Raw genomic sequence first — 11,283 nt, forward strand, 5'->3', positions numbered from 1 at the left:
ATGAACCTCAGTCTTCCTGACCAGAGCATGCACTCCTCTAGTGAAGGCTGCATCGAGGACGACAAGCCTGATGTCATGCTCCCTTGCTTCCGCAGAAACATGTACGACGAGCCTCTCGCCTCCTATTCCAACGGCTCCATCATCTCTCAGCTCCTCCGCAAGACAATCCACAGCAAGAGGGCACTCGATGAAAGCCATTTCTACCTTTCCAGCTCCACTGCCGCAGACTCCGGCCAGGAGGACCAGAGCAGCGTCTCCTCAAAGGACAGCACAGTGGAAGCTGCCTCCCCCAGCGGTCACATCTCTACAGGTGCCAGTCCGGATGGAGAGCATCCTGTGACTGACCACCTGCAGGCCAAGAGGGCAAGGGTGGAGAACATCATCAGGGTCATGGCCGGCTCGCCCAACGGCAAGCAGCATGGAGACAGTGAGAAGTCTGACACAGATGCCAGAGACACCAGGGAGGCCAGGGAGGCATACAGGGAGAACAAACGTAAACAGAGGTTGCCTCAGCATCAGGAACACAGTGTCGGAGGACCGGCGACCAGAAGACCTGGGAGCAGCAGTAGCGAGAGCTGTAGCACCAAAGATGAGGAGTGTAACAAGTTGAAAGAGCAGCTCCACAGCATGCAGAGGCTTCTGCGTCAGCTCCAGGAGAAGTTCCTTCAAGTTTACAACCAGGACGATCCTGAACACGACGACAGAGATGAGAGAGAGATGGCTGTCGAGCACGACGCCTTGGCAGAAAGCACAGAGTCGCGCTACGTAAGCGCTGAAGATGACTTTGAGAGGAAGAACAGCAGGGTGACTGCAGAGTGTAAGGACCAAATGAAAGTAGTTGGTTATCTGATGCACCAAAGAGAGAGTCAGAACCTACAGGACGCCCTGAAGCAGGAGCTCTCCCGGGCTGTGAATGAGTGTGTTGACAGGGTGTTCAAGAAGGCGTCTTCCACGGGGCTGGAGCTGTCCCCTCAGCCGTGCATGTGCTCATCTCCAGACATGCAGATGAGCATGGGTTCAGACAGGAAGAGCCAGCAGGCCAGCTCCACCCAGGAGCAGCCCCAGTCCGAGGAGGGTGCGCTCAAACCCCGTGCTTTGGAATACTATGAAAGCTCCGAGGCTCAAAGCCCACAGGACCAGACGGAGGCACTGTCGCTGGTGGTCCGCAAGCCGACAGTGACCCCCCTGAGCTCAGTCACCCCAACAGTGAAGAGGCCCTATCCTGTGCACCAGACACCGTTTCAGTTCAATTACAGCACCCCTCTGCACGACAGCCAGATCCTAGAACACCTTCTCAAGTATGGGCCTCATTCCAACTTCGGGGGTCTGCCTTGCATGCCCCCGTCAATGGACAGGACCTCCCCAGACTCAGTGGACCTGCCCTGGGACACCATCGCAATGAGGTCCAAGGTGACGTCCAGCCACCTCGGCCACCACGCTCGTCCCTCCGCCCTGGGAGCAGTGACGGTCGACAATCTGTGTCTCCCTCACGTGAAGATCGAGTGTGGTGAACTGCAGAGCATGGCAGAGCGAAACCCCTACATGTCTCTCAATATATCCTTTCACTCTCACCATATAGTCTGAGCCACAGTGGTGCAGAAAGAAAAAAAACAATATGTACAATTGTGGTTAAAAATGAAGAAGTATCTTATTCTTGTTGCCAAAATTGAAGATAATACTCAAGATATCCATATTTGTAGGCTGAAGGTGCAGTGATGTAAAAATCCTGTAACTTTCTCATGAAAATATAAAGCAGCTAATAATTAATGACTACATTTTATTTTGTTTTTTGATTAATTGAACAAAATCAGCATGCACAGACCTAAGAATTTCCATGAAAATACAGATGTCAAAACATCACAATTAAAATCATAGTATGTTTTATTTTATTTATATAAAAAATAAATATATAGACATGTACCTTTTATTTTATACATCTCCCTATATTCAGCTCTTCCATTTGAACAATGGCTGCTTGAGGTTCATTGCAGCATGGGCAGTTCCAGTAACAAACTTCAAGGAGAATTTTTTCTTTGATCTTGCTAACCCCATAGAAAATTATAGCATCTTCTTTAATCTGAGCAGAGTAATGACTTTAAGTCTAGAAAAAGACAAATAAAAAGGAATACAAGGCTTTGATAAGAATTGCCAGGAACAAAAGCCAATTTTTCAAAGGCAGAGAAAGCATTGGTTTCTGTTTCAGGAAGCGTCGTTTTTTCAGACTTGAAAAGGTGCAGGATCTATTTCTCCATCATCAGAGTGATAGGGGTGCATCTAAAAGGTCACATCTGAGTGCTGGTGGAAAACACAAGTGCCTCCCAACCACAACACTTGAGCTCTTGTCTTGAGCATTTGTTGTTGGATACCTTTGTCAGAATGTGCATGATTAAAATAGAGTGCAAGATAACAGTGTTTTTTTTTTTGGTTTTTTTTTTTTTTAAATATTAGCCTCAATGAATATCAGCCATAAGTTGTTCTATTCAGGGGGAAAAAATCTCCATTGTTTGTAAAGTTAAATAACATTTTTCAAATTCCGTGTTTGCTGATGTCCGTGATCAGTATGATTGAAATAATATCTACATTTTATCATTCTTTCAAGTAAATTGAAATAAATGATTTCTCTACCCCCTGCTCATTGTAAAGTAAACAATGTTAAAAAAAAAAAAAAAAAAAAGTCCTAAAATTTGAGTTTAGTTTTGTTGATTCTCTTGACGCAAAGCATTAGACAGGGTTTGTTTTATCTTTACAGTGCAAAGAGATCTGCTTCTCTTTGAACAATGCCACATAAATCTTTCATCCCAACTTCCTTATTTCAAAGGTAGGGTTCCCTAATACATGGATGGTGTGGTGACCTGATAAGGAAATATTAAAACTGACCTAAGGCATGGTGGTGGACTACAGAGGAAACGCTCCTGAGCATCTTCATTGCCACGGGGGGAAAACTTGAGAAAGAATTGCATTTATTTATATTTGCAATAAAGCACATAGGCTGCTATATATTGTAAAGTGTAGTAGTAGGCTTATATAGTATGTTGAACAAATGGTGGATGGATAGTTTTAACACATTTGAAATTATTCAAAATATACCACATAACTTAAGAAATATATCAATTTAAATTATCTGTAATATTGTATCTTTTTGTGGCTGAATTTTACATTGTTGCAGGGTTTTTCTAGAGGAAAGATATATAGCAACATATGTCTGTCTTTAAATCAACTTAATTATATCGGAAAATCATCTCCTTTTTTCACAACATTTCAAAACAAGCTGTCTTAACTGCCAGGCATGAAGTGCTTCCCTCTCTAATTAAAAATCCCTAATCTAATTCGTAATTCTGTTTTGCCAATAAGCACATGTTAGGGTCATTATTGACTCCCTGGTTAATGCCAAGCTGTTCTTTAGCGAAATTCAATTTAGCTGAAGATTGAGGCAACACAATACTCTGGTCTACTATCACTTTGCACAGGACTGTATGCTTGTGCGTTATATTTAATTGTCAGTTTTTTCTGCCTTGACCTAAATGTGAACATCCAGGAGGGTCTCACCCCGAGCCATCTGAAGAAGGCCAAGCTCATGTTCTTCTACACCCGCTACCCCAGCTCCAATGTGCTGAAAACTTTCTTCCCTGATGTCAAGGTAATTTTTTTTTTCTTTGCAAAATGTTTTTACGTTTTACTGCAAATATCAAACAAGCAGCATATTTGTTTGTCCTGTGTTTAACTCCCCGGTATCTACTTGTCAGTGTGTGTTTGGGACAGAAAAATCAGCAGTGTGTCGGAGGAGAGAAACAAAAACGCAGAGGGTTTAAATAACAAAGCCACTGAGCTGCTAGTATGTCCTGGGGGCAGAGGGAGATACAGGGGCATTCTCTCTTTAAAAAAGCCACTCCAGTCAGCAAATGGAGTGACAAAGGACTCTGTAGGAAAGGCATTGCTATTGAGTGTCAACAGAGAGTTGGTATTAGAGACTTGTGCAGCAGCAACTAGGCGGCGGTGAGCTGGCCCTAAATACAACATCCTGTGTGTTTTGGCCTTGGTCTCGTGTCATGCGTCCTCTTCTGTCTCCTCCTTTTGTCTTTTCTCTTGTCTCCTTATCTGCATCCTGTTGTTAGCTTTTCTCATTCATTCGTCCTATAGATCTCTGCACTCCCTTTTTACATTTCTTTTTGTAGCCCAAGCTCCCGCTCATATCTCCTCTCCTGCCTCCCCTCCGCTGCTCTCCAAACACCTTCTCTCTCCTCTCCTATCTCATCTCCTGGATCTGTTCTGAGCCAGTTCGGGGGCCCCTGTCCCTCAATCTGCTCTGACCCCCGAGGTCAGGGGGGAGGATGCTGTTGCTGCAGCCCTGCGAACGTCTCCTCCTTGCTTACAATCCTGTGGTGGGAAGTGGCACTGAACAAAAGAGCACCTAATCCCAGTGTCTGATTCCATCCTATCAGCCTGAGTCAATGAGAGGGAAGCTTCCTTCTGTCCTTATGCTCCCGCTTTCTCACCCACCACACCAGAGAGAAGAAGCGTCTTTGATGCCTGCCCAGCCCTTAGGCATTTTTTTTCTGTCTTTCTGGATGATGAGATAGAATAACAAGACTAATGTCAAGACTGAGTTTAGAAATACAGAGCTCTGACAGATGTTTTTTCACCCCGCACATTGGTGGGAAAAGATCAGAGCAATTAATGTTGCGTGGAGTGACAGACCATTAGGTGGCATTCTGCCCTACAGGTACTGAATGCAGGTTTTCAGTCAATTATGGGAACGGTTTCTTTGTCAAAGCATTGGAAACCATTTGATTTTTTAATTGAATAGTACAGAGATTAATATTTTTCATCCTCCCATATTTCATTTCAAACATGATTTAAGTTTTTTCATCAAAAGGTAGCGATTTATTGTCACAGATGCTTCTCAGCATTGAGGCATCAGGTGTTGAACAATTCCGACTGGTTTAATGACACATTGCACTATATTTTCTTTCCATCTCCAGTTCAACCGCTGCATCACGTCCCAGCTGATCAAGTGGTTCAGTAACTTCAGGGAGTTCTACTACATCCAGATGGAAAAGTTTGCCCGCCAGGCCATAGTCGATGGCATCAGTGAAGTCAAAGACATCACAGTTAGCAGGGACTCTGAGCTGTTCCGGGCGCTGAACATGCACTACAACAAAGCAAATGACTTCCATGTAAGTGTCACTCATTAGTCATACCTCTTTAGCATTGTTTGATCATCCTAGCTGATTTTCTGTGTGTGAGGTTTTGTAACAGGGGTGACTCAACAGATGAAAAAGATTTGCAGCACATGTGTTTAATTCTACTCTGCTTTCATGAACCATAAGGTCAAACGTTGCACCTCAAAGCAAAAATATTTGACATATTTGTCATACATTTCTTGACAGAAATTGAGAGTAGAGAGTTGATACCACATGTGTCACTTTAATGGGAAGCTAGTAGTCAGTTAGCTTAGCTTTGTTCAAAGGAAACAAGGGGAAACACTTCAACCATGTCCAAATACAAACAAATAAACTCATTTCTAAAGCTGAATAATTAATATATTATATTTCACCCTGACAAAAACCTCACATGTTAATGATGAGTTGAGTTTTATGTGGGATGGGACTATTTTTTGGTGTTTATCAGCTGCTAAACAACTGGTGGAGGCCAAGAAGTAGCCCAACACCTACTGCCTTAAAATAGCTGGGTTTGCTGTTTCCACCTTTTTCTAGTATTTATGCAAAGCTAAGCTGGTCCTCTTGTTTAATTCTGCCCTCCCGAAAGCGAATAAGCACATTTCCCAAAATGTCAAACTATTCATTTAAAGGCTTGGAGTGGACTCACTCATCATCAGCAGTTACTAACCTGCTAAAGTATGTCAGACCTCCTAGCCCACGCTGTGTTCACGTATGTCCATGTGCTGACCTGTGTGTCACACTGCACCTGTGGCTGGCCAGCCTTTACAGCCATTATCTAAACTCCAGAGTGATGCTTTATCAAACTGTGGGAAGAGGAAGCCGCAAAATCCCACTAAAACAACTCAGGATTAGAGGACCAGCACGCCTGAGCGAGACTGAGATTGCTACTGATGCGGAATGCTGAGAAAGACGCTGTGGATTCCGAGGGAGAAGGCCGTTTGGTGGGAAAGGGACGGGACCGTTTTCTTTACCTTGGGACCAAGACATTCCTTTCCCAGGGATGCTTTTGTGTCAGGAGATGAGGGGAAAGAAAAATAACTTATGCCAACAAATGTTGTGCTAACTGGCCAGTGGATGGGAAACAAGGGCTGCAGGGTGGTTTTCTCCCAGCATCCCTTGCATCTATTCATCCACTGGTGCGTTTTTTTGCAGACCCTGCTGTCGTTATGGGCAATTCCTAGATTCTTATCCTGGCTTAAACCATAACAGCTATCTCTACGTTTCATTTTTTAACTTTACCAACCAACCGTAATCATATTGATCCTCAGTTTCTTGCTGTGGCCCTGGTGGGATCCATGAACGTGCTGTGCTGACTAGCTCTGCTGAGCAGAATCCCCGGGAAGAAAAACTCACCACTAGCACCGTTAGTTTAGGTTCAAGAAAACAAGAGTAGATAATCAAAGAGGCCTCTAATTGAAGTAAAAAGTTAATGACTGCAGCATTGCATTTATTGTACATGTGGCGAGAACAAAGAGATGAGCGCTCTTTCATCAGTTTGAGTGTTTGAAGAATCACACTACAGGTCTTCATTTCATATTTTTGACTTTGAGAAAGCTGACGAGGGCTTCAGTATGTTTCTAACACATCAACCCTTTTTTTTCTTTTTTCTTTTTGAATAGAATAAGATTCAGAATAGATTCTAAATCTCTACGTTGTCTCTCTCTTCCAGGTGCCTGACAGATTCCTGGAGGTTGCAGAAATCACCTTGCATGAGTTTTACAATGCAATTTCTGCAGCCAAAGATTCAGACCCCTCATGGAAAAAGGCCATTTACAAGGTGATCTGTAAACTGGACAGTGATGTCCCAGATGAGTTCAAGACATCTTCCTATTTATAGGCACGAGTGGAGACATGTACAGGTGAAGGAATTGACGGCGTTTGAAGTTAGTCCCTCAGCAGTATTATTTCATCATTTAGTGTAGTGCATTTTAATTTTAGTGAGGTGAAATGTAGATGTTGGCTCAATAATTATTTTGTAAATCTGTAAAAAGAACACGCACACACACACACACACACAAACATACACACTTGTAACACACACACACACACACACACACACACACACACACACACACACACACACACACACACACACACACACACTATCTCTAAAGTTAGGAAACTATAGTCTGACATATTGTGTTTTACTTTTATGAAAAAGCAACAATTGATTACTATTAATGCTCTTGTGGTTCATTCTTTTGTTTAGTATTTGCTCTTATATAAGCTGCCTCAACACATTTAGAGAGTTACTGAGTTTGTGGGTGTGTAAAATTGTTTACAAAGATGTAATCACTGATAGTGTAGCCTTATTTAGCCGAAGAGTTTTTTTTTTGTTTTTTTTGGCAGTTATCGTCAGTATTACTTATCTTTTTAATTCATTTTGTTTTCATAGCTGTGCGTGTTGTGTAATTGTACAAGCGCTGCTGTTGTATGTTGCATAATGTTCTATAAATTTGTTGTAAACTATTCGCTTGACAGAATGTGCATGTGAAAATAATGCAAGTGACTGTGAGTGAGTTTCATTATGTATAAAAGTCATGTAAAGAACAATCATTTTCAGATATCTCAGTCACAAACATTGTACTGGATGATTATTGAAATTAAAGATGCACTAAATTATAATATAAAACTGTGTTTCTGTTTTTCTTGGCAATAATCACAACATGAGCCCATTTTTTTGTCTTTACAAGGAACAAGACATCCCAGGTAAATGCTTTATTTCTGGCTGTAAATGTTTAACTCTCTTGTGGATATACTGCGTCCCAGTGCTGAGCCCCTAAGGTGCCTCTAATCCACGTCCAGCAGCCAGCTGTTAAATGTCCCCCAAACTATGCTGTTCTCATTGTTCACTGAAGCCAATTCAAGTCAACTTTCTAAGGCCTGCATTCATTGTGTGGCCGTTGCGGATGCGGACAACTGCCATGTCTTAAAAACAGCCACAATGCATTCCCTCCTAATGACTAATGCCCGAGGTGACCTCATATCACAGTTGTGCCACCAAAGCAAAATTCCACAAACCCGTTGACTCTTTCTTCCAGGCACCCACTCAAAGCACGCTACTCGCCAACATACACACACACACACAAACACGCCCGCGCGCACACACAAGTTTGGTGATGTCAGAAAAATCACAGACGGGATACTTTTGATGCCTTGGGCTAAACATAAACTAGACAGTCAAAGCAGCGAATTAAATCCACTGTCAATTTGATTGTAGACGAGCAAAGTAAATTATCAAAAATAATAAATCACATTGTCAGTATTATATTATTGTATGTTTTCAGGGGAATTTATTCCTGAAACTTTTACAGAGAAAAATGAAATGTGCCTTCAACATCAAGGTTAATGATATGAATGCAGCGTGCACAACTGCATGGAGCACTTTTGCAAAAGTACACCGTTTCTTGTCAGAGTGTGAGATGACGCCGTCAGTGCCCAAAACCAAACATTTAATTGAAAAACCTGTTAGTCGCCCAAGCACCAATTACATCAGAAATGATAACATTAAGGAAATTAAAACATTAGTTGGATTGGTTGATGACAAAGACTGGAGACAATAAACCTCACTAATCTTTTAATAGACATTTCTTTTCAATTAGATCAGTCTTCTTCAGTAAATTGATTTATATTCTCAACTCAATTAAAATGCCTCTGGTTGAACCAAAGTGCTTTGCTCAAATTAATTTGTTGTGACATTTTCTGAACAAGACTTGGTAACCTCTGATATAATGAAAGAAAACAAAGAAAATACCTTCAGTTGTTTGACTGCCTCTGGCTGACAAGGCTTCAACTTAAACAGTACGATATGAAATTATGTTCTGTATTAGAGAGTCTCCGATAAAACAGAGCATGCTTCCTAATGAAGATGAAATGAAAAGTAAAAGGCAACAAGAGGACGTGATAAAATTAAAACAAAAGAAAAACGTTGTTTGATCAGATGCACTGTGCTGTATGTTGAACCGTCTGGAAATAAACTTTTACGTTCTGATGTTGACGGAGCTGGTTTTTTAGAAACTCTCACAGAGAAAGAAACAAAGTAAGAGAATTCCATCATCATCCTCATCCTCATCCTCATCATCATCAACATCATCATCATCATCATCAGAGCCATTCTCCTATAGTTCTTGGAGGTGGATGAGCCTGATCCGAGAAAAGAGTAACAGCATCATCTAGTGAACCTATGGTGTAACACACATGGCTCAGCTTGACTCACAGTCAACCGATTCACCTCTGACATTGATATGATTTACATTTATACCTGTGCATGCGTGAAAAATTGTTATTTTTGTATTGTAGCTGATCAATATCTTTCTTTCCAAATGAAATTGCCCCATTATTCATTTTTTTTTCTTCACAACAATTAAAAATGCAGCATCAGGCACTGTTATGTACACATATCTCCACACAGGGGTGCACTCGTCACTCTAAACGTAACCGCTGCTCGGGGATTCTGCAAAAACTGCTCCGAGTCTCCTCACAGCAAAGACTCCAGGGAAGTGGACACTGTGAAATCTTGTCAGCACTGTGTTTTATACATTTGTGAGTTAGGGAAGCATAGCTGATTTGTGCACAGTCAGAGTGTGTGTCTCTGTGTGTAGTATGATATTAATAAAAAAAGAAGAGCTGGTGTCTCCTTAGCAGGGTCCCAGAAAGACAAAGGCAGGATCAAACACCCCTGAGCTGGAGACAAAAGGAGCTGTGGGACTGGGGGCACTGGGACGGTCCCTGTGTTTAATCTTCTGCTCGTAGATACCGGCGGTTCGGCAGGGCTTACAGTGGGAGGGCGCTGGGAGCAAAAGGGAGTGCAACTTGAGAATGGAGGCCGCTGACTTTAGGCTGCCCTTCAGACAACCACTTCTTGGTGTAGTTTGGTGTGATCACCAGTAAATCTTTATTAATTTTAATTGGAGCCCCCATTTAAAAGAGCAATTAAAGCGGATTAATCGAGCCCATCCCGTATAATGTCTTCTGTTAATTAGTTTGTCAGCACTGTTTTAATATCGCTTAATGACTTCATATTTCAGGGATGACATTAAAGGGATGCTGAAGGAAAAGAAATGGCCTTATCACAATGCGCTGCTTTAATGGGAGATGTCCCCCACCAGCGGGCAAGGTCAGGCCTGGGGCCGCTGGGGAGGAAGAGGCTTCAGGGTGGCACCGAGGCAGCCACCTCCAGGGATACGCTGCCTCACACACACACACACACACACACACCACCACACAGTCACTGTTACACACGCAGTCTCTCTCATTCACTCATACACAGATCACTGAGGAAGGGTGGGGGGTGTATAGAAAACTGCATGTGATGTTTGTCAGAGTCTGCTCTATTTCAGTCACAATATGAATCAGATTCTGATGTTTTAGTTGAAAGGAAAACTCAAAGATTTGATGAGATTTGGTTAGTTTGCTTTGAAAATGTGAGGTAGCATTGTTTTTTTTAACCTTTACAGACAGGGAGGAGATAAAAACGATATAGGGTAAAACGTTCAGTCCAGACACCAAGATCACACTGCAGGAAACCACTGGGATGCTGCATACCATTCAAATCATAAGAGATACTTCATCTTCCCTTCCCATCTGCACTGGATGACGTCTACAGCTTCCAAAAGTGGGTGCTGCGGCACCCTGGGGTAGAAAAAGGACAACTCAAGGATGTCATAAGATTTTTTTGATTTACATTTTTTAATATTGTAGTTGAGTTCAGTTGGACTACTTATCATATTCATCTTCATCAGCATCTGTGTGAGCTGGTTTTCTTATTTTAATGTATACATGAAAAACAAGACAAGGAATCAAGCCATATCAGACATGACATGTTCATTTGCATATGTGCACAGCATAAAATTGCCAACTTCTTTTCATTAAATGATTGCGAAGAGGTCTTTATTCCACTTGGCTCGTGCATGCTGCATATTTTCCGTCAGTGTCATTTGCTCTACTTTTCTAAAATCCTTAAATGTTTAATGGAAGAACTGACAAGCTATAAATGTTCCACTGGTGGATACAAAGTTCAGCTACTTCTTTAAACAGAGATTTGATGTACTGTTAACAGAGCCTCACGTGTTCAGCCTGTGATGCTCCTCTCACAGTGACACTG

At 42.1% G+C, this 11,283-nt stretch overlaps 1 protein-coding gene across 1 annotated transcript; it reads left to right on the forward strand.

The window, feature by feature from the left end:
• Positions 1-7,017, forward strand: prox2 (prospero homeobox 2; the record flags this gene model as incomplete). Its single annotated transcript, XM_083997539.1, has 4 exons — positions 1-1,560; positions 3,536-3,637; positions 4,980-5,174; positions 6,850-7,017. The coding sequence occupies 4 exons, from the start codon at positions 1-3 to the stop codon at positions 7,015-7,017; spliced, it is 2,025 nt and encodes a 674-aa protein (XP_083853665.1).
• Positions 7,018-11,283: the final 4,266 nt, after the last annotated feature.

This window comes from Trachurus trachurus, assembly GCF_905171665.1.
Source record: "Trachurus trachurus genome assembly, chromosome: 22".
NCBI lineage: Eukaryota > Metazoa > Chordata > Actinopteri > Carangiformes > Carangidae > Trachurus > Trachurus trachurus.